The 21,636-nt window shown below is 54.8% G+C and overlaps 2 protein-coding genes across 8 annotated transcripts; both read left to right on the top strand.

Moving 5' to 3' along the window:
• Positions 1–64: 64 nt before the first annotated feature.
• Positions 65–13,540, top strand: FLOT2 (flotillin 2). Of its 6 annotated transcripts, XM_090122302.1 has the most exons (12): positions 65–239; positions 3,939–4,020; positions 5,731–5,799; positions 7,372–7,462; positions 9,302–9,425; positions 9,862–9,980; positions 10,382–10,495; positions 10,585–10,704; positions 11,110–11,324; positions 11,476–11,659; positions 11,836–11,985; positions 12,145–13,540. In XM_090122302.1, the coding sequence occupies exons 1-12, from the start codon at positions 65–67 to the stop codon at positions 12,181–12,183; spliced, it is 1,482 nt and encodes a 493-aa protein (XP_089978428.1). In that variant the 3' UTR covers positions 12,184–13,540. The 6 variants fall into 6 exon arrangements, with proteins under 6 accessions (XP_089978428.1, XP_031447534.2, XP_031447533.2 ...); XM_031591674.2 differs by lacking the exon at positions 7,372–7,462 and having other exon boundaries at positions 5,731–5,821; XM_031591673.2 differs by lacking the exon at positions 5,731–5,799 and having other exon boundaries at positions 78–239.
• Positions 13,541–15,406: 1,866 nt separating this feature from the next.
• On the top strand, positions 15,407–21,514 carry ERAL1 (Era like 12S mitochondrial rRNA chaperone 1). 2 transcript variants are annotated; one of them, XM_090122568.1, is made up of 11 exons: positions 15,407–16,571; positions 16,684–16,864; positions 16,938–17,065; positions 17,159–17,236; positions 17,535–17,581; positions 17,937–17,998; positions 18,454–18,566; positions 18,694–19,083; positions 19,290–19,439; positions 19,723–19,803; positions 20,089–21,514. In XM_090122568.1, exons 1-11 carry the CDS (start codon positions 16,470–16,472, stop codon positions 20,209–20,211), a joined length of 1,455 nt encoding a protein of 484 aa, XP_089978694.1. In that variant the 5' UTR covers positions 15,407–16,469; the 3' UTR covers positions 20,212–21,514. The 2 variants fall into 2 exon arrangements, with proteins under 2 accessions (XP_089978694.1, XP_031447537.2); XM_031591677.2 differs by having other exon boundaries at positions 15,939–16,557; positions 16,736–16,864.
• Positions 21,515–21,636: the final 122 nt, after the last annotated feature.

Here is a 21,636-nt window from a genome sequence, read left to right as displayed (position 1 = left end):
CCGCCCCTGACCCCGCCCCTCCGCGCGGCGCCCACCTCCCCAAGATGGCGGCCGCCCTCCCAAGATGGCGGCCGGCCGTGACTCCGCCCCCAAACGCGCTGCCCACCTCCCCAAGATGGCGGCCGCCCTGGAGGCGGGGCGGTGCGGGGAGGGAGGCGGCGAGAGGCGGAGGAGCCGTACCGCGGGCGGCATGGGCAACTGCCACACGGTGGGGCCCAACGAGGCGCTGGTGGTGTCAGGTACGGGCGGGCACAGCGCTGAGGGGCTTGAAGGGGATCGGGGGGGTCGTGAGCTCCGGGGGTCGGGCTGCGCCAGGCCTGGGTGTGGGGGGGGTCACTGTGTGTGGGGGGGGACGTGTGGCACCGGGGGGTCAGCAGGGGGTGGGGGGCACTGGTGTGGCACTGGTGTGGCACTGGTGCTCCCAGCTCAGCCCTGGGACAGCGATGGGAATTGCTGAGGCCGTGGCAGGCAGGGGGATGAGCGCTGTGTGCCTGCTGCTTCTCAGGAGTGCAGACAGCAGCTGGGCAGCGATGCTTCCCTTGCTCCCCCCTAAGAGACCCCTTCAGAAGAGCGCAGCGCGGTGCTCGGCAGCCAAGGAGCCATCGTGATCTGCACCAGGGCATCGCGCAGGATGGAGGCTTTGCTGTAACCTCTGTTCCTTCCCGAATCTCGCAGCTCGCAGGACGGCCCAGCAGGGATTCGTGACATCAGCTGGAGAGCCAGGGCTGCTCCTGGATGCAGCACCGTGCTCTGGGACGAGGGCCTGGCACAGCCGTGTGGGCTCAGTGCCACCCCCAGACACGGCTCTGCTGCTGGTCCCTGTGAGCGTCCCCCCTCAGCACCCCTGGGCAGAGCAGCAGGGTGCAGCCCCGAGTTCCGGGAACTGAGGCGGAACAGAGAGAGCTGACGGCATCCGGCACTTAATTGGGTGATATTAGGTCAGATCTGGGAAAGGGAGGAGAAATCTGACAGCAGGTCGTGGCAGCAGCTGGCTCTTGGCTTGCTGTCATGCAGCTGTGATGTTTTCTGTGCTCTTTGTTTTTGCTGGTGAGATATCTCAGGCCCTCAGCACCAGGAGCAGCAGCCGTACCCTGGGAACGTGTGCACGCAGAGATCCGCAGCCTTATTTGGGAAGCAGCCTCCAGGGCACGGCCAGCACTGTGCTGTGTCCTTCCCTCTTGAGCAACGCTCGTTTCCTTCTAAGAAACTGCCCTGGGTCAGGCAGTCCATGCAGAGCCCAGGAATGCTCTGGGGAGTTGTGCAAGGTGATGATGGGCTCTGCAATTTGAGTCTTACGTTGCAGGAGGAGCTGCAAGCTTCCCGCTGGGGCTTGGTGCAGGCCCTGGGGAGGCTTTGGCTCCTTGCAGACTGCTCCTGGGCAGAGCCCTGCATTCAGAGAAGCAATACCTGCTCACCCTGACGTCAGGCTTCCCACAAGATGCACAGATCCTCTCCAAGTGCGTAATGGTTTTCAGTTGCAGTCTGGCTGAACGCAGCCGTTGTGGCTCGGGATCAATCTGCTAATGCTGAAATCCGACACTAATATTTCTGCAGAGCCTCATCGTAAGGAGATGTCATATTTAATGGCTGCGCTCATCTCGCAGCTCCTATGAGCCAACAGGGCAAACGGTGCAGGGCTCAGCAGCAGCTGGGACACCTGGAGGTGCAGTGTGAGGCAGGTTGTGCAGAGCACAGTGCTGTTGGAGCAGCAGGGTGCTGCTTCAGCTGGAGGTCAGGGTGTGAAAGGAGAAGCAATAGGGCCCAGCTCAGCTCCCCAGTGCAGCCCCTCTGGGGCTCTTTGATCTCTGTCAGAGCAAGAGAAGAGCTGGCAGCTGATTCTAGTTTTGTGTCAACATTTCCTGTCAGGCCCCAGCAGTTGGGGATGGTTAACCCTTCCCGACCTGATCTGAGCACTCCCATCCTCTTGCTGCGTCCCTCTTATTCCTACAAGAGAACTGTCTGTGAGCCAGTGTACCACAAAAACAGAGCAGTCACTTGTGCACATTTTGAAAGCCAGAAATGCAGTCTTCTGGAGGCTCTGTGAACCCTTCCTGCTCTGCGAGAGCCCTGCAGTCCTCAGGCACTGTAAAGTTGATATGAGCCAGGCTGGAAAACCAGCGCCAGGGAACCTGACAGTGGTTCACTGTTCAGCTGAAGGGATTTATCAAGTAAGTGCCTTGTTTTGGCTTGGATGGTGGAATCGAGAATGTGCTTATTGAATTTGCAGATGACATTGAGCTGGGAATGGATTCGAGAGCTTTGAGAGCAGGATTAGGATCAAAGCGAACTCAACAGCTAGGCCAAATGATCTGAAAGAAGTGTGATGCAGTTCAGTGAAGAGAAATGCAGAGAGTGCTGTTTAGGGGATAGTAACCAATCGCATGAGAACAGAACAGGAGAAGCTCCAGGCCATCTCCTGTAGGAAAGGGAGACTGCAATCTCCAGGTCCCTTCAGAGAGGATGGCAGGAGAAGAGGTGGGCAGAGTGGACTTGGGATTTTCCTTTTGTTTCTGGGAGGAATCTTGGGGTAACATTTCAGCAGCTTTCTTGTGTTTACTTTCATTCTCCTCTGGGTTTCTGTTTACAAGGTGGGTTCAGCCGAAGGTGTGGTTTGTAAGCTCTCTGTAACAGCGATGCTCAGAGTTTGAAATGGTTGGTTTTGATTTGGATGACCTCCAGAAGGAGCTCACCAGCACAACCTGTAAAAGATTACGTGGACCCATCTCAGAATCCTGCATCTGACAAATTCATTTTATTAACCTTGGATGAGGCACGAGGACAAAGCCTGATTGATATTCACAGTGGCACCTAAGAACCAGACGCTGATTTTAGTCTAGACCCTGCTTTATTACGTGAGTTTCTTTGCATATGCCTTTGCCTCTTCCTGCCTGTGTTCAGCAGTGTTCCCAGCAATCACTCTGCTTGTTTCCCAGCAACACTTCCCTGCGTCTACCGAAGAGCTCCATTTATCTACAGATCCTCAAATCTTTCATCTCATGTTATCCAAACCAGGCAACGTGCTTTCTCTTGGCTCTGGGAAGCCATGCTTGAACACGGGACCCCTTCATCTGAAGAGGCCAGAGAGGCTGGCAGCTGCCTGGCCATGAATCCCCCATTTGTAGCAGGCCTGACTGTGGCATGCTGCACCCGGAAAGTGTGGGGATGTTTGTGAAAGGGACAGCCAAGTGGCTGTGAGACCCAGCCCTGGGGAACAGCGGGTGTATTATAGCTGAAAAATGCACCTCCTCTGCCAAATCCCGTTGTGCAAGAGGGGTTATTCTTCAGCCTTGCAAGGATTTCACTCTGTGGGTTCCTTTTTCACTTGATCTCCGAGACTTGGCAAAGAGGCTGCAAGAAGTGCAATGGAAAATTAACCATCGTGAGTTACCAGGACAGAGCTCTGCTGCAGTCCAACGTCCAGCTTGCAGGAAAGCAACCAGCTGGCATCCCACCTCTGTTTAATGGCTTTGGCTTCCCTGTTTTTCTTATGCTTTGAATGCTTCAGGATGCGCAGCATAGTTTAGCAAATGGAGCTGCATAGCAGTGGTAGGAGGCTCTGGGAAGCAAGCGTTGGTGTGATGCTGAGCGAGGCATTGCCTGCAGAAGGAAAAAGGAATCTGTGAGCAGAAACACCTTCCCAACTTGTAACAGCAGTGCTATTAGGGCACATTTTTCACAGAAAACGATTATTAAACAATTGTCAGAGGTACATTGGAGGCGTAATGACCACGTGGATGCTGCGAAATGAACAACTTTCCATGCTGCCAGGAGCACCTCCCTTCCTGTCCTTGGGAAATGAGGTCCTCCAACAAATGTTACCAGGCGTTGCAGTGCTGTGAGATTGCTCTGCTCGCAGCTCGCTCTGTTTGGGTGCAGGGTTTTCCCTGACACGTGGGTGTAATGGCTCTTCCATCTGTGTTCTTCCCACTGTGCTGCAGGTGGCTGCTGTGGCTCCGACGTGAAGCAGTATGTGTATGGTGGCTGGGCCTGGGCCTGGTGGTGCATCACTGACACCCAGAGGTAAGGAGACCCAGAGGAAACCCCCACATTGCTTGTGGGTCTGGAGGACGTGCCAGGCAGAGCCGTCCCTGCAGGGCTGTCAGTGTCTGTAGGAATGCAGGGCTGGCCAGCACCTGGGAAACCATGGATGAGCATCAGCACTCTGCCTTTGGCTGCAGCCCCCGCCTGCTGCCCAGCTCTGTTTGTCTAACAACGTGCTCACTGCTGTCACCACGAGAGCAGGCTGTGTTCCTGTGTAAAAGCACAGGATTTCCTTTCCTTCTCTTTCCTCGGTCACGGACTTTGCTAGTCTCTGAACTAACATGCTGTGGTACTGCTGCTGTGGCTCTTCTTTAGGACCTGTGGGGATGTTGCTAAGTGTGCCTCTGTCCTAACACCTCCCTCACACTCAGGCACAGGTTTCTGCCTATGTGAAAAATAACAGGGAAAGGATAAAGACGTGACTTTCAGGTTTTCTGCACTACATGAAGGCCAGAGGTTGCAGCTAAGCTTCCCTCTTCATGTCCACGTGTTGCCACCAGCAGACAGCCAGCATGCTGCTGCCCTCCCCCTGCAGATGCTGCACAGCCCTCAGTGCTGCTCACCTGGCTCAGCCAGCTCGCTGCTGGCAATGGGCTCACAGCTCTTAGCTCCTTTCCTGGGATTTTGCATGAAGAGTCTCAGCTAACACCTTCTGCCTTGGCCCAGGTTCTCTGGCAGTGCTGCCATTAACTTGTGAAGTTGAACAAAGGGTGAGTCCAGGTTAGAGAGCTGCTTGCTGGGAACGAGCTGTCACGTGCTGGAGGTCTGTGCACTGTCTGGCAAATGGGGCTTGGATAGGATTGCCAGCACCCAAGCAAATATTGTACTTCAAAATCCATACCCTCAGGTCATGCCATGGGGCTAAATTCTCCTTTTGAGACTGGAGTCTTTCCCAAATACCTGTGCCACAGTTGGAACCTGCTGCATGCACACGAGAGAGGCAGATTTCTTCCTTTGTAATTAGGACATTTTTCTGGAACTGTGGATGAGACAGCAGTAATTGTGTCGCTGTCAGCTGCACCTCACCAGGTAGCACCAACCTGGGGACAAAAGGAATGCTTGGAGCTGGCAGGGCAATGGGCTCTTATCCTGCTGCAACCTTGAGGGCTGGGGGGAGAAAAGAAAAATAGGAAAAATCTCATCCCTGTGTTGAGGTCAGAAATAAAAGCAGCCAGAGAGGCAGTGCCTCCCAGGGAACCAAATGGTGTTATTCAACCTCTCAGGGCAGCACTTGGAAGCATCTTCTCTCCTCAGTGCCTTAGCAGGGATGTGTAGCCAGATCCCTGGTGCTTTTATTTTTCTGGCCCATCTTTAATGTTGGCATAGAGGCAGCGAAGCTATTACAAAAAATTATTTTCTGTGTTAAAAGTGCTGCAGCAGAAAATTCCAGCTGACTTCAGGACAGCAGTGCAGGTGGGTTACAGGTGGCAGCACCTGATGGGGGTCAGGGTGAGAGTCTGGCCTCTTTAACCTCACTAAAAAGCAGAGCCAGATGCTGAGAGCTCCGTGCAGCATGGGGGAAGCCATGCCCAGCATTACAGAGTCCAGGGAGCAGCAGTGGGAGAAATGCAGACTGAACAGGGAAAAAGCTGAAACCTGAAAGCCCTGTCTGTCCTTTGCAACAAGTGTCTTACTCTCTGGTAACCGCTTTGTGTATTTGCTGTCCTACCCTTATTCCTTGCTGCTCAGACTGTCTTTGGAGGTTATGACCATCCTCTGTCGCTGTGAGAATATTGAGACGTCGGAGGGGGTCCCACTGTACGTAACAGGGGTTGCACAGGTAATAATCCACCAGCTTCTAACATCACATCTAACTATTTCTGCCTCTGTTTTGAGCAGCAGCAACAGCAGCAGCAGCAGGACAACATAAAAACTAATGGTTTTCTAATGGGACAGTGAACATCTCAGCACCTTCCTCTCCTAGCCCTCCTCTGGCGTTTGCTCTGGGCTGCACTCTGCAATGTGTAGGTAATGCAGACAGATGCATACTTGGCAAATTCCAAATTCAACGTTGCTATGCTGGCTCCTGATAATGCTGCAGTCGTTTGCTTCAACTGTAACCCTTCCCTTGGCAGCACCATTTGCATTGCGTGCAGGAGTGCATCTGGCTGCAGACAGGCAAGGCTGGGTTTTGCACAACCTTTGGGGAAGGTGGGGAGCTGAGCTTTGGGTCGTTTCAAAAAGAAGTCTGCACCCACGTGGGGAAATGGCAGCTCTCTGGTTTTGAATACGAATTTCCACTAAGCCCTTCCTCCTCCACACAGAGGCAGTGCCCGTTTTGGATGGTGTCTCATTTAAAAGCACAGCACGGAGACCTCGGGTGAGTTGCAGCACTGAGGAGTGCTGTTTGCTCTGTGCTGTGAGCAGTTACAGACCACCGTCACAGCAATTACCGAACTTCCCTGGGACTTGCCAGCTAGGAAGCAGCACAGCATTTAATTTAAATTAAAGGTATGGATTAGGCCTTTAGAAGTCCTATACCAGCTGATTAAAGCTGCATATGGCACAAAATGCCTGTGCACATCCTGGGCAGCGGGACCTTGTGTTATCAGCTCCCAGCTTGCATGCCAGTTCAATTAGGACAGCAGCCAGGGCAGACTTGGGCTCGCAGGGATTTGTTTGAGCACCCCATCAATCCCAAACATGCCCACGGCGTGCACGTTGCAGCCCTGTGCCACCCACTCCTGCTTTGGATGCTTGTGCTAATGCTGACCAACACGAGCAGGCTGCCCCGTTGCTCTGTGTCCCAGCATGTTCCCAGCTCGGTCAGCTGCTCCTATCTATGGGCTGTGCTGCCTGGAGCACAGCTCGTGTGTCACCATCTTGTGACCTGCAGATCTGTCCACAGCACCTTCAGCCCTTGCCAAAAGCAAGATATGCTTTTGGCTGTCTGACCTGAAAGGAGCTGGGACATACGACCCAAAAGCAAATAGGAAAAGTAGGGAGAGTGAGGGAGGTGAGGGAGTAGGGCTGTGTTAATGCTAACCCAATGAGGGAAAAGGCATGGCTGCTTCTTGCAGCACCAGCATCACGGGGGTGACAAAGGGTGGGTACATCTGGACTCCGTGCTGTGCTTTTAAACCAGTGACAGCAGCCAGAGCTGGGGACTCAAAGCTCCTGGCTCCCTCACCAGCCCTGTTGACACATTCCTATAAGTGATGTTTGGAAATCTCTTTGTCCAAGGTGTCCTGTGTGTCTGCAGTCACATACAGTTCTGTGCCTGTCTCGCATTACCCGTAGGAGTGCAGCTGGTAGCCAGGGCAGGAGGTGCAGGGGAAGGCAGAGTGTGTGTTACCTGGAAACGTGCAAATATTTTACGTTTTTTGGCAGGATTTCCCTAGAGATAATGACGTTACAGCCCAGGTGTGAGGACGTAGAGACGGCGGAGGGGGTAGCTTTAACTGTCACAGGTGTGGCACAGGTACAGTAACTCCAAACCATCATTTCAGGAATGCATGTCTCTAACTGGCTTTCCCCCTTACAAGGTTGCTGTTGTCCTGGAACAGAAGCCAACTGCTCTGAGACAAATTCTGGTACAAAACCACACTGTCCTCTTTGGTTCGAGCACGGTACAGCATGTCCATGTTGTAAGAGGGGTTGTGACCTCTCCTCTCCTCAAAATCATTCCTCTTCTTCCAGTGTCACATTTGTCCCTGTGGCAGATGAGTTGTGTGGGTGACTTCATCTGTCTGTGATGTACCGTGGTGCCCTTGGAGCTGTGTGACACTGCAGGGCTGAGCCATTCACTTCTGAGATGGTGCCGAGTGTTGGGTTGCTTTGGATTATTAGTGTGTGGGTCTTGTTGTTCTTCACAGTGAGTTAAAGCTTGAAGAAAGAACTTGATTTCTCAGGGCAATAAAATCTGTGTATGAAATTGCTGGCTTGAATTGAGTTTTGGTTGCCTCAAGCTTTCTTCGGACGCAGCCAAAACCTCACATGCACCAGGAGCCCCCCAGGATGAGCACTGCAGCTCTTTAGCAGCTGTGCATTGGAGAGATTCCACCCAGTGCTCTTGCAGGGGCTCTTTGCTTGGTCCTTGACAGAGAAGGTGGTGTAAGTGGGGGTGTGCTCAGCCAGGAGCAGTGTCTGCATCACTGCACACAGCAGAAGGGCTGGGCACACCTGTGGCTTCAGCTCTGTCTTTGCATGGTTGGAGAAATGCATGCACCCCTGCCTCCCTCACACACTTCTGTAAAGCTGTCAGCTTCTCCATCTTCTGTTTGGCAACACTCCTTCATGGGAGGGATTTCTGAGAAGCTCTTTTTAGCTTCATTGTGGGACATCTTCCCACTGCCCACAGCAGGACGGGGCAGGGCAGTGCATGGAGGCAGAAAGCTGCACCACCAGGTGCCTTGCTTTAAAAATGCAGCTCCAAATCCACCTTGTCCACGTTATTTACTATTCCCACTGTTGTTTTTTGTTTGTTGATGATCTGTCACACTCACCTGAGGTTTTGGCATTTCTTCGTGTGACCAGGGCTAGTGTTGTGGTGTTGAACTTGTCAGACCTCACAGACCTAGAAATAGTTGTTACTATTTCTGTTGTTACCAGTTACTGGCACTCAAACCCTGAATATGGGTCTGGCAGGTGGCAGGATGAGGTCTGTAGGTCGTGAACCCAAAGAGAGCACACAGTGGAACCCCCACAGGGTCTCATCTGGAGGTCTTTGAGCCAGGATGATGCTGGGCTTTCAGGCAGCAGCAGCCAGGGCTGGTGGGACAGGGCGCAGAGGGCTGCCCCCACCTCCTGCACTGCCCAGCCCCGCTGTCTCCATCAGAGGGTGCTGTGGGACTCTCTCAGCACCCAGCCGTGCTGGCTGCATGCTGATATGGCCCTGCTCCCTCCCCTGCTGCTGCCAGACACACAGATATCCTTATGTCCTGGACCACCAGAAGCTGCCACTTTGGGACTGCACTCAAGAACTGGGGCATCTCCACTGCCTGACAAAACCAGTGGGGGTTTTAAGCCAGCAGGACCAGCTCTGGGAATTGGCACCAGATGGTGAGGAGCAGGCTGGCCAGATGCTGGCACATGGGGGCACACAGAGCCCCCATGCATGTGCAGGCCGAACACAGTATGCTGTGGCCATCTCATGTCACCCCTCCTTGCAGGGAACACCGTGTGGAACCCCCGTTCCCATCAGTAGCATGGGGATCTGGCAGCCTGGTGGTGGTGCTGCTGCTGCTGCTGCTGCTCTTGGGTGTCTCTCCCACCTTAGACAGGCACAATCAGCCCCTTTGGTTTTGTCTCCTGTCTCCAGGTGAAGATAATGACCGAGAAGGAGCTCCTGGCTGTGGCCTGTGAGCAGTTCTTGGGGAAGAACGTGCAGGATGTGAAGAACGTGGTCCTTCAGACACTGGAGGGGCATCTGCGCTCCATCCTAGGTGCGGATGGGCTCACAGTCTTGCAGGCATCTTGAGCAGCTTTTTCCCCCTGTGCTGGCTGACCCCAGCAATACTGTTGTCACCATGGCAGGCCATGATGGGTGCTTCCTCTGCTGACTGCAGATGTGGCAGCTTAGATTGTTCCTCCCCTCCAGCAGCTCATGCTGTGCTGCTGGGTGTTGTGATAAATGAGTTTTCGGTGCCTGCAGTAAGAGATGTCTGAGACCCCACGGGTTGCAGGTAGCCCTGTGTGTGGCTGCACTTCTGAGATGCTGATGTGCAGAACGTGGGCTGGGCAGTGAGCTGTGTCCTTGTGCCCAGAGCTGACCTCGCTGTTTGTGTGATTTGGGACAACTAGGATGTTGCTGAGCTTAGACCCATGCTGTTATGTGCTACCCGTTCCAAATAAAGTGCTTCGCCTGCCTTCCCTCTGCAGGAACCCTGACGGTGGAGCAGATCTACCAGGACAGGGACCAGTTTGCCAAGCTGGTGCGAGAGGTGGCAGCTCCAGATGTGGGTCGCATGGGTATCGAGATCCTGAGCTTTACCATCAAGGTATGCCCAGACATTGTGCATGACACTGTGGGACAGCCAGCCGTGCTGTGAAGCAGTGACAGAGACTGGCCCTGGCTCTCCCACTGAGGCTGATGGAAAAGCAGTGGCTGACAGCCTGCCCCAGCCCTCCAGGGGTTTCCATGACAGCCACTACAACGTGCCCTGCATCCAGGCAGCACTGTGCAAACAGGAGAGCTTGCTTCTGGCCGAGCCCCCAGGGCTGGAGGGAGGATGCTGGGAGAGCCCGCCTCTCCCTGCCACGCCTGGTTCTGCTTGGCAGCAGCCTGACGTGGCTCTTCCTGACCCTGGCCTAACAAATGATTGCTCTGAGCTCCAGAGGGAAGGCAACAAGATGGAGTCGCTCACTGGAAGCGGCTGTGACTTAATCTTCCCTTCTCCAGGATGTCTATGATAAAGTGGATTACCTGAGCTCCCTGGGAAAGACTCAGACTGCGGCTGTCCGAAGGGATGCAGACATTGGTGTGGCAGAAGCTGAGCGGGATGCTGGCATTCGGGTAAATGCAGGGCTGTGCTGAGCTTCCCAGAGCAGTGTTTTGTTCCAGCTGCACACCCTTGAGCTCTGCTCTCCATTTTCTCTCTGCAGGAGGCAGAGTGCAAGAAGGAAATGCTGGATGTCAAGTTCATGGCAGATACTAAAATAGCAGATTCCAGGCGTGCCTTTGAACTGCAGAAAGCTGCCTTCACTGAGGAGGTCAACATTAAGGTGAGAGGTATCTGATAGCCTGCTGGTGTCCCCTGGTTTGCAATGGTGTTGGTTGCTCCGAGGCTTTCCAGCTTCCTCCCTCTGCGTGTTTAGAGAGCTGGGACTGGAGAACCCAGGTTTGTGTGTCACAGTGCACGCTCCTTGCAGCACATTCCTCTCCTACCCTGTTGCCATCACTTAAGTGAGACTAGGGGGAGATGGAAGGATGGGGAGAGTTGCCTGAGTTGAACCCAGAGCTGTTTTTGTTCAAATGCTGTGAGAAGAGCACACAGAGAGGGACTGCAAGTGCAGCACTGAGGACTGGGTGGAGATTTGACCCACGTCTGCTCTCAGAGCCAAGGGTCCTTATGTCTGCACCCAGGAGATGGTGGCCAAGCCCCCTGTTCTCCTCTCTCCCACATGCAGACAGCTGAGGCCCAACTGGCCTACGAGCTCCAGAGTGCCCGGGAGCAGCAGAAGATCCGGCAGGAGGAGATAGAAATCGAGGTGGTGCAACGCAAGAAGCAGATCGATGTTGAAGAGAAGGAGATCATCCGGAAGGAGAAAGAGCTGATAGCCACAGTGAAGCGGCCGGCTGAGGCCGAAGCTTACCGCATCCAGCAGATCGCCGAGGGCGAGAAGTGAGTGAGCCTGAGCCAGTCAGTGGGGGCACAGGGACCTGTCCTGTGCCTGCCTGTGTGCTGGGCTGGGGTGGGAGCGCTGTGCTCTGACCCAGCTTGCAGGCTGATGGTGGAGATGTTGGCTGCTATAGGGCTTGCTTTGCCTTTTCAGGGTGAGGCAAGTCCTCCTGGCTCAGGCGGAGGCGGAGAAGATCCGCAAGATCGGAGAAGCTGAGGCCTTTGTGATTGAGGCCATCGGGATGGCAGAGGCTGAGAGGATGAAGCTGAAGGCCGAAGCGCTCCAGAGCTACGGGGAAGCTGCCCAGCTGGCTCTGGTGCTGGATGCTCTGCCTGAGGTGAGGAGGGAGCAGCTTTCCCCTGCTCTGGGCTGGAGGTGGGGAGTTCCCAGACTGGACCAGCTCTCCTGGAGGCACAGAGAGTCCCCACGTGGTATGCAGGTCCTCACCCTGTGGGTCTGACCAGCAGCTCCGTGGCTGCGTGCTCATCCCACGCTCTTTCCCTGCCTCCTCAGATTGCTGCCAAAGTGGCTGCTCCGCTCTCCAGAGTGGATGAGATCGTTGTTCTCAGCGGGGAGAGCAGCAATGTGACATCTGAGGTGAACCGCCTGCTGGCTGAGATCCCCGCCTCTGTGCGTGCCATCACCGGTGTGGACCTCACAAAGGTGAGCTGGGCACCAGCAGCAGCCCACGGCCTCTTGGGTGTGGGGAACTGCCTTGAATTATTCAGATTTTAGGCAGCCTCTTCCCACAGCCCTGCCCTGCTGGAGCTCCCTGCATCCATCTTCCTGCGGCCCTAACAGTTCTCTCTTTCCCTCCTACAGATTCCTCTGATCCAGAAAGCCACTGGGGCCCAGGCATGAGACCCAAAGCACGTGAAGATCACTCCCTGTTATGCACTCCGACATCAACTGCCTTCAACACTTGGGAATTCCTTTTATATCAGAGACAATTGGAGTTTCGTTTTTAAGCTCTGGTGCCTTATTTTGTAGGGCCAGAAGGATGCATGTTCAATCAGCCGCTCTTTTTGTTACAAAGGGTGGGAGGAGATTTATTTTCTAACTAATTGTATATTGTATCCAGCCGGTGCTTGGCTCTGACCCACAGTTAGGACTGGCAGCTTGTCTGGTGTTGCTATTCTCTGTCCTCAGGACCTCACAGCAGGGGCTCAGCAAGATGTGTGCAGGCACCAGGGCCTGCTCTGGGCACCCTTCCTTCCCACTGCGACCCTATGGGGCACTGCCCAGACCCCTGCTGCTGCCCACAAGCTGGGTTTGTGGTTGGCTTTCCACATCTGTTTGTCTTGCCGTGCAGCCTGGGCACGGCTTTCCAGAGGTGGCAGTCCCACCCTGGTCGGGTGATGCTGGGGCACTGCCAGGGCTCAGTGCCCGCTCCCATCTTGCCTTCCCTCAGGGAATTTCCTGCTGGTCTCTTGCTCAGCCCTGAGCCGGGTCCTTTGGTGCCATGCTGCTCCCCACCCTCAGGTTCCCTGACCTCAAGGAGCGCTGCAAGGAGGCCATGCTGCAGAAATCCCAAGAAGTAGCATTGTGCCAAAGCTGTTCAATCGTACCAGAGGGAGGCAAACCACCCAGGCTGCTGTCCCTGAGTGCCACATGCCTCTCACCTCTGCTAGCAGAGCAAGGGCCTGAGTGGCATGGGATGGCACAGGGCACTGTGATGGAGACACGTTCCTCCTGCAGCCGACCTGCAGCACTCCTGCAAACCCCCACCCACCTGGCAGCCCATGGCTTTGCTGTCCCCAGAGATGCTGTGAAAAGGCTGTCCTCTCTGTGTCCCCTGCAGTGCCACCAGGAGCAGGCACTGACCTTCACCCTCTCTGTGTCTGTCCTGCTGCCTGTGTTTGGTGTGGCTGTGCCTAAAAACGTGTGCATTGAGCCCCAGCTGGTGGGATGGGGGGGGTCCCAACTTTGTGCATCCGGTGCCACAGCTCAGTGTCACCCTCTTTGCAGAGGGGTGGCTGCTGGGTGCAGAGACCCAGGCCCACTTTGCCCTGGCGGTGCCACTGGTGCTGCAGTGTCACCTCCCTATTGCTATACCGGGGGGGGGGGGGGGGGCAGGTCTTATCAGCCCCCAGCTTGTGGCTGCCAACCCCGATCTGGTGCTTGCTGGTGGGTGTGCCGGGCAAGGCTCCCTATCTCTGTGTGTGTGCATGCCTGCACCGTGTCACTGCTGTGCGATAATAAAGCCTGTCACCTCGTGCCCTGGCTCTCATCTCGTGCCTTCTGTCCCCACTCCACATCCCCAGAGTGTTTGCCCTCCTGGCAGCCCACCTTGGCTGCGCTCAGGTGTCCCCCCATCACCATGTCTCCATGATCCCATTGTCCTGTCCTCAGGGCTGCTTCCTGCCCCCCACTATGTGGGGTTCAAGCCCTGTTCCACTTTGCTGGGTGGCAGCAGCTCTGTGTGTCACCCAGGGACCCCATTGCTGTGGGGGCACTGATGCTGGCAGAGACTGAAGGCTCCTTCTGTCCCCGGGTTGGTGGCACTGCGCTGTCCTCACCGGCTCTGCACCCATGGGTGTGAGAGATGGAGAAGGGCTTTCGCCAGGGTCTTCAGCAGCAGGAAAAGGGATGGTGGGCTGCGAGGATGGCACTTCCCAGGGAGAGGGCTGAGGATCTGGTACAGGGTGCCCAGAAGTGCCCATGCTCCATCCCTGGAGGTGCACAAGGCCAGGTTGGGCACATCCTGGCAGTGCCCATGGAAGGGGTCGGACAGGGCAGCCTAAAGTCCCTTCCAGCACAAGCAATGCTGTGACTCCACATCCTGGGACACCTCTGTCCCCAGCCCTGTGCCGGTGGCTCTGCTGGTACGTGTCCTCTCCATGTGAGTGAGGACATCCAGCAACCAGGGGGCTCTGTAGACACAGCCTCCATGTGCCCCCAAGCCCCTCTGTGTCCCATCAAGTGCTGGGCAGGACAGAAGGGCCCCCCGTCCTGCATGCCCAAGGCAGGGTGGCTCTGCAGATAGGTGGGTGGGGATGGGTCGGTGGCTCCTTATCTATAGCCAGACACAGCCCTGCAGCATTGGCAGAGGGGGGCTGCAGTCCCAAAGCCCCCATAGCTGCTCTGCAGTGCTGTCCTGGGGGCCGCACACTTGGCAGTGCATGGAAGTGGAGCACAGCTGAGCGAGCAGCAGGGATGGGGACACTGGGAGACACTTTGACAAAGTCCTTGCTCTGGGTGCTGGCTGCTTGTGCTGCAGTATGGGGACGCTCACATCACAATGAGGTCCAAAGGGAGCAGGGAACAGCCCCCTTTCGTCCTCAGGTCCTGGTGTCCTCATGTTGCTGGGGACACACTGCTGCTGGCATCTGTTCCACCTCCTGCCAGGGTCTGGCCTGTGCTGCCCCTGTCACCCAGAGGGGACAGCAGGGCTGGGAACACCTTGCACCCCATTGCAGGGTCCACAACAGCCACCCAGTGCTGCTTATCTGGGTCTCCAAGCACACAGCTCTGGTGGGGACTTATCATATCCCTGCAGGTGGCTTCCAGTAATGCCACCATGTCCCTGCCCTGCTGGCACGAATAGCACAATAGCATGGCGCTGGCTGCAGGATGTGACCCTCGAGAGGACACACAGGGCTGGGGACATGTATGGGCAGAGCCACACACAGGCAGGTGGCACACACAGCCAGGCACTGCAGCTGTTTTGGGACTCACATGGCCAGGGGACACAAATGGCCACAGTCATGCACAATCAGGTGACACAACCCTCTTGGGGACACATAGATCCATCCTTTGGGGTAGCATATGTGACACAGGGACACATTGGACAGCAGTTTGCCATGGGAAGCTCCCATGGAATGAAGGACTGGGGGTGATCCAGCAAGGGGGTGGCTCCTGGGACCCCCCTGTCTTTGTGTCCTTCACAGGCAGAGCTTTGTGGGATGGCACAGAGCTTCTGGATGCTGCCCCTCCTTTCCCTCCCCCCACCCCCCCAGGCACGAAGGGGTTACAGGGCCACACCAGCTGTGCTGTGCAGATGTGAGATATGCAGATGAGGCTGTGCAGGATTTATAAAGTGGGTGCAGCAGCAGCACCACCCCACAAAGCAGCGGGGTCACCCCGAGAGGTGGGTGTTGCCTATGGGGATGCAGCGGGGTGGTGGTGGCACTTTGGGGACGAGGTGACACTAACGATGCTCTCCTTTTGTTTAGGTGCTTCTCATCACGCTGCCTGCCACCTTGGGCTGGATATCATCATATACTGTAAGTTCACTATGAGACACTACAGTATAGATGATGTACTCCCCTGGGCTGCACCCGGCTCTGAGAGCTGCTCCGTGGGACTGCATGGTGGGGCACAGGGGGGTTATGGGGCACCCGGAGGAATCAATGCAGCCAAGGACACATGGCTGGCAGGGAAACCGTTACCATTACTGAGTTTAGTAATGGTAATGGTTCTGCTGACGGCCAGGCTCGCAGCGTGGCATGGATTGGTGTGGGTTGGTGTGGGTCAGTGTGGGTTGGTGGCGTGGGTTCAATAAAGTCAGAGATGGCACAGAGATGGTGGCTCCTTCCCTTGTGTGTGGGGGGATGGGGATCAATGTTGGGGTGTGGGGGGGGTATGGAGTGGGACAGTTAGTGATGCTGTGAGGGGTGTGGGGGACTAAAGGGGCACCGGGGGGGATTGCATGGGGTTCAGTGGGGAGCATTGAGGGGTGTGGGGGGCACTGGGATGGGCTGGGGAGCATTGTGGGGGACAGTGGGATGAGTTGCAGAGGACATGGAGCACAGAGGGAGCACTGGGATGGGCTGCAGGAGACACTGGGAGCAGTGCGTAACCTGGGGGCATTGGGGGCACTATGCACACTGTGAGCACCTGGAACGCTGGAAGAACCAGAAGCACTGGACACACTGGGAGCACTGAGGGCAATGAGAGCACTGAGGTGTACTGGGCACAGTGGGCACACTGGGAGCACTGGGCATACTGGGAGCACTGGGAGCACTGAGCACACCACGCTACGCCGTCGCTCGCACTGACTGCTCCAGGCGCGTCCAGCAGGGGGCGCTACAGCCATCACTGCGGCGCCCTAACCCCCTCTCCTTCCTCTCTATGCTCCCCCCGCCCTCTCCTCCAGTAGGAGCGGCCGCCGCTCGCGCTCCCGGCCTGCCCCGCGGCGGGGCAACATGGCGGCGCCCATGACTGCGGCGGTGGCACGGGGCGTACGCTGGGCCCTCAGGGCCGCTTCGGCCGGTCCGCCGTCACGGCGTGCAGGTGGGGCGACTGGAGTCGGGCCGGGAACCTCGCTCCGGGGGTGGCCGGGGTCTGGGGGACGTGAGGGCGGGCCGGGCCGAGCCCAAAGGGTTGGGGAAGGGCCGTGCGGTAGCTGTGAGGTGGGAGGAAGGAGCCGTCTCGCTTTCGGGGCGGTTTCGCAGGTTTTGCACCGTTTCAGCGATCCTCCTGGAGAGCTGCGCCCGCTGCAGCGGGAGCGGTTCGGCGCTGGGCCACATCCTGGGCCTCCCCGGCGAGCGGCCAACCCCGGCCTTGGGCCGGCACCCGCCGCCCGTGGCCACCAGCAGAGGTGAGCGCAGCCTGCGGCCCCCCGGCCCCGCTGCGGGGTGAGGGCACCGCGTGAGCCCCTTCTCCCCCCGCAGAGAAGCAGGCCCGCATGGTGCGGGGCCACCCTGACCAGCCCCCAGAGCCCAGAGTGCTGAGAATTGCCATCATCGGAGCGCCCAACGCCGGCAAGTCCACGCTCTCCAATCAGCTCTTGGGCAGGAAGGTAAAACTGCCACAAATCAGCAAGTTTGGGTTGCTGCATCACCTTTATTTTTTTTAGCTATAATGGCTGTGAGATGCTTTTAATTTCTTAAAGGTTTTCCCAGTCTCGAAGAAAGTGCACACAACCCGATGCAAAGCGTGCGGTGTCATCACGCATGAGGACACACAGCTGGTGAGCTTCCAGGCTGCAGAAACGGTGTTGTGCCCCAGGGGCAGCAAAGTGCAGGATCCCCATCCCTGGAGGAGCCCAAGGCTGGGCTGCGTGGTGCCCTGGGCAGCCTGAACTGCTGGGTGACAGCCAACCCATGGCAGGGGTTGGAATCGGATCATCTCTAGGATCCCTTCCAACCCAACCATTCTATGTCTTTTTTCATTTGTATCCTATGGTTGTGTTTAATCACGCTGATATAAGTTAGTGGCAGAGCTAAAATTGCACGTGGACTTAGAAAATGTGTTTTTCCTCTTTCTAGATCATTCTGGACACGCCTGGTCTCACTTGTCCCAGGAAAGCCAAAAGGTGTTGCTGCTGCTGTAGGGAAAGATGGGGTTCTATCACTTGAGGTTTGAGAAACAGAAAGTGATTTCCACTGTGGAGTTTGTAGAAGTGGCAGGAATGTAAATTTTTAGCCTCGTTTTGATCTCTGGATTTCTTAATTGTTTATATTTCAGTAACACCCAGAGCCTGGGGAATCCCTTGAGCCCTGCTGTGTTTGATTGTATGCGTGTGTGTGCAGTGAAGGATGGTATAAACCTGTAAGGCAGCTCTGTGTGAGCTGGGATGATGGAAAGTGCTGTTCCCACACCTGCAGGGGGAAGGAATATTGTTGTGGTCTAACACATGTCTAGCATACTCACTTGTTTTTGCCTTTCAGGCATAAACTGGAGGAGGCCATGCTGACAGACCCGTGGGACAGCATGAAACATGCAGATCTAGGTGGGCACTCAACTTCCCTTGCATCAAACCCTTTATCTGCCACAGAAACTTATAACCCTACAGCTGTGATATCTCTGTACACTATTGGGCACTAAAGGCAGACCTGGGAGTGTGAATAAGAAGTGAGGGGAGAAGGGTATTGAAAGAAATGAATTACTTGACACAGGAGGAGGGGTTTAGAATTGTCTGATGGCAAATGCAGGCAGCTTGGGTGAATATTTGGCCTTGGATGTTGCATTTTAGCATGTGTAATATTTGTAGGACAGCAAGTGTAAACTGAGTTTATTGTTTTATCATTTAAAACACCATTTTTGGATTATATGTGCGCACTGCATTGTAGAAGTGAGAGGAGGAACAGCAGCAGGGAAGTGATTCAAATACAGGCTATGGAGAAGCTTAGAAAGAACCTTTGGGAAATGTAGGTTCATTATTTTCCCCTCACTCTCTCCTGGCAGTTCTGGTTTTGGTGGATGTCTCAGACCACTGGACACGAAACTCTCTGAGCCTGGAGGTGCTGAAATGTCTTTCTCAGTTTCCTCAGATTCCCAGTGTCCTGGTTCTGAACAAGGTAAGTGAGGAAGTTGGTTTTCCCACTGCTGATGTTGGGGTGATTTTTCCAGCTCCTCCAGAGCCAGGGCCCACTTGCTGGTCTTGCTCAGGATAAATTCCTGACAGCTGCCCCTCTCTTACATTAGGTGGATCTGCTGAAGAAGAAGTTCATCTTGCTGGGACTCATAAATGAGCTAACAGAGGGAATTGTAAATGGGAAGAAACTGAAAGTGGGGTCTGAATTTCAACATAATTCCAGTTCTTCTGCAAAAACTGTTCTTAAAGTCACTCAGACTCCTCCACCTCAGAACAGAACTCAGGAGTCTCTTTGTCAGCTGGAAACAGATAAAGCCCAGAAGGGCTCTAGTTTGGATAACAGCAGCACTGTGAAGGCTTCTGAGTCCAGTCTTGTTACAGAAGCAGAAGGGCAAAAGGCCTACAAATATGAAGATCTGAAAAATAGGAAAGGCTGGCCACATTTCCAGGATATCTTCATGCTGGCAGCTCTCAATGGAGAGGAAGTGGATACGCTGAAGGTAACTGTGGTCTGAACTTCTGTTATGCTTTGAAATTGTTGTGCACTTAGCCTTGTACCCCAGGGCTTCACGCTGAGCTGCTCCTCCTTTGTGGAACAGCAGAGCTGCTGCCCTTGGGGTGGGCTCACGCTGGAGGAACTGTTGTCTGTCAGTGTGTGCAATGTGTGCGTGTTATCTGATGGGTGTGATGTGTTTTGTGCTGACAGCAATACCTCCTGATGCAAGCCAAGCCAGGTCCATGGGAGTTCCACAGCAGGGTCTTGACCAGCCAGTCACCTCATGAGATCTGTGATAATATCATCAGGGAGAAGATGCTGGAGTACCTGCCACTAGAAGTCCCCTATGGTGTGACTCAGGTAGGAGGCATGTGCTAGCAGACTTGCCTTCCAGTTATCTGTATTGGGAATAACAGGCTTTGTGATGAGAGAGAGATCTCTGGGTTTGAGAGATCTGTGAGGCTTCACAAGCCACGTGGCCTGGCTTGGGACTTGCACGTCAGCTAGTGGGACCCTTTTTGTGTTTTAAGTGGGTCTACAGGTATGCAACTGTGCCAGGGTGCTGAGGTGTCACCTCTAAAAGAGTGGCAGTTGTAGTTCTTTGGTGCTGTGCCAAACTGCTGAGTCTGTGCTTCTGTTGCAGGTGACAGAGCTATGGGAGGAAGGGCCAAGCGGAGAGCTCGTCATTGTGCAGAACCTTGTGGTCCCAAGAAAGTCTCATAAGGTAAGAGAAGAGAACTGGGGAGCATGAAAGGAGATTCCCTGTATCCAGCATGTGTGTGTCCTTGCTGCATTAGACACACTCTGCCCAGGCTCTGGGCTTTGTGTTGAGAAGAGCTTGGTTTCTGGTTGGTAACAGCTTGTACCTCACTATTAGTTTCTCATGGCTTGGTTGTAGGACACCTCTGATTGCTCTGTTCTGTGTCCTTCTTTGTCTGCACTGTTGTTTTCTTGGATGACTCCTCTGAAAGGCTGAGCTTGATGATGTTCTGTCTGGGTTTTGATACAGCTGATGTTGATTGGAAGAAGAGGTGCAGTTATCAGCAGGATCGCCCAGGAGGCCGGGCAGGACCTGATGAACATTTTCCTCTGTGATATCCGCCTGAAGCTCAAGGTGGAGGTGAAGAGTTGAACTCTTCGTGTAGGTTTTGACTGTCATTGAGCTCATGTGGAGAAACTCGTCCTGTTTTCTGCTGCAGGTATCTTAACACCTTTGTTTAATTCAGGATCGAGGGTGACGGAATCAAGATAGCGGGCTGAAGTAGAATATATTATTCTTTAGGGAAATGGCCCAGATGGTAATAAAATCTTCAGATCTACAGTATGGAACCTGGGGATGCACATCACAGCGCCCCCGGTGCAGTTCCAGCACATTTGCAGAGTTGTCATCTTCTTCAAGGCTGTGCCTTGCATCCTTGCTAGAAAGTGTTTGTGGTTGGAAATCCAGAGTGACTTGAGTCAAGAGTCTGACTCAACAAGGGAAGGGTGGATATTGTGATTCTTTCAAGTGTGAGGGAACATCTCCTGCCTTTTAGCAAAGGGTTGCAGTGAAGGATTATCAGCAGCCATCTATCATCTCTTCTGAAGGCTGAGTGATTCCAGCAGGGGTAAGGCAGGAGGCAGAGGCTCCCCCACCCCACGCAGCAGTCTCATTTTTGCAGTTACTCTGTTAAAGTTCATGGGTGTGAACACAACTGCCTGAGGAGTCAGTATTGCCAAGGGAGGGTCTGTGCCTGTACATATCTTGTTTTTGGTATTGGGTGGGGTCCTGCCTTTACATCTGTTTGGCAGTTCAGCTGATGAATGAAAGCTGAAGGGTTGGGTCTGAAGACTCCTTGGAGCAGCATTGCGTAGGTGCTTGCTTTTCATACACAGACAGATGGCAGCCCTTTTCTTAGGGACTTGAATAGTTTATTGCAGGAACGTTACTACAAAGCCGTTACACTTTGCACCAGCATAGAAAGCCAGAGAGGGGCAGAGCTGAAGGAAAGATCATGGTTGGAACAGCGGCTCAGGTGGGGTTTGAGATCAGTCTCAGGAGGCTGCACTGCAGCACTGCATTGCATTTACAGTGGTTTCTGGGAAGGAGCTCTGTGCTATGTGTACCCCTGGGCTGGAGGAAGGGGGCTGCTGGGGGCTTCTGCCTGGAACCGAAACCTGTTGAGCAAGGGTTCAGTGTCCCTCTGCAAGGGGCTGCTTTACCAACCTGCACTGAGCCACCTATACCACACCAGGAGCATCAGGTCACCCAAAATCCACCCGAAAAATCCTCCAAGGCCCAAGCATTGGCTTTACTCCACCACTTAACCCCGTTTCGTGAATCCATCTCACCCACGCTTTTGTTTTTCTTTCTCTTACAATAAACCCAGCAGCCTTCTATTAAAACGATCGCGCAGGTAAAGCGAGGCAGTTGTGAGAAAGCTTCCATTCATTTCAGAGCTGTTGGCTGCAGTAGGTTGGGGTGGGGTGGGGTGGGGTGGGGTGGGATGAGTTGAGTTGAGTTGAGTTGGGGTGGGGTGGGATGAGTTGGGGTGGGGTGGGATGAGTTGGGGTGGGG

This window comes from Phasianus colchicus, chromosome 21, assembly GCF_987193195.1.
Source record: "Phasianus colchicus chromosome 21, bPhaCol1.hap1.1, whole genome shotgun sequence".
In the NCBI taxonomy this organism is placed as follows: Eukaryota; Metazoa; Chordata; class Aves; order Galliformes; family Phasianidae; genus Phasianus; species Phasianus colchicus.
This window is presented reverse-complemented; position numbering and strand designations above follow the sequence as displayed.

Bases quoted from the DNA above. Each gene is read 5' to 3' on its own strand.
- FLOT2 (XM_090122302.1), top strand. From the start codon at position 65: ATGGCGGCCGGCCGTGACTCCGCCCCCAAACGCGCTGCCCACCTCCCC. The intron at 9,981-10,381 runs GTATGCCCAGAC...TCCCTTCTCCAG, and splicing joins TCCTGAGCTTTACCATCAAG to GATGTCTATGATAAAGTGGA. The intron at 11,325-11,475 runs GTGAGTGAGCCT...TTGCCTTTTCAG, and splicing joins CAGATCGCCGAGGGCGAGAA to GGTGAGGCAAGTCCTCCTGG.
- ERAL1 (XM_090122568.1), top strand. From the start codon at position 16,470: ATGGCGGCGCCCATGACTGCGGCGGTGGCACGGGGCGTACGCTGGGCC. The intron at 18,567-18,693 runs GTAAGTGAGGAA...CTCTTACATTAG, and splicing joins GTGTCCTGGTTCTGAACAAG to GTGGATCTGCTGAAGAAGAA. The intron at 19,804-20,088 runs GTAAGAGAAGAG...GTTTTGATACAG, and splicing joins TCCCAAGAAAGTCTCATAAG to CTGATGTTGATTGGAAGAAG.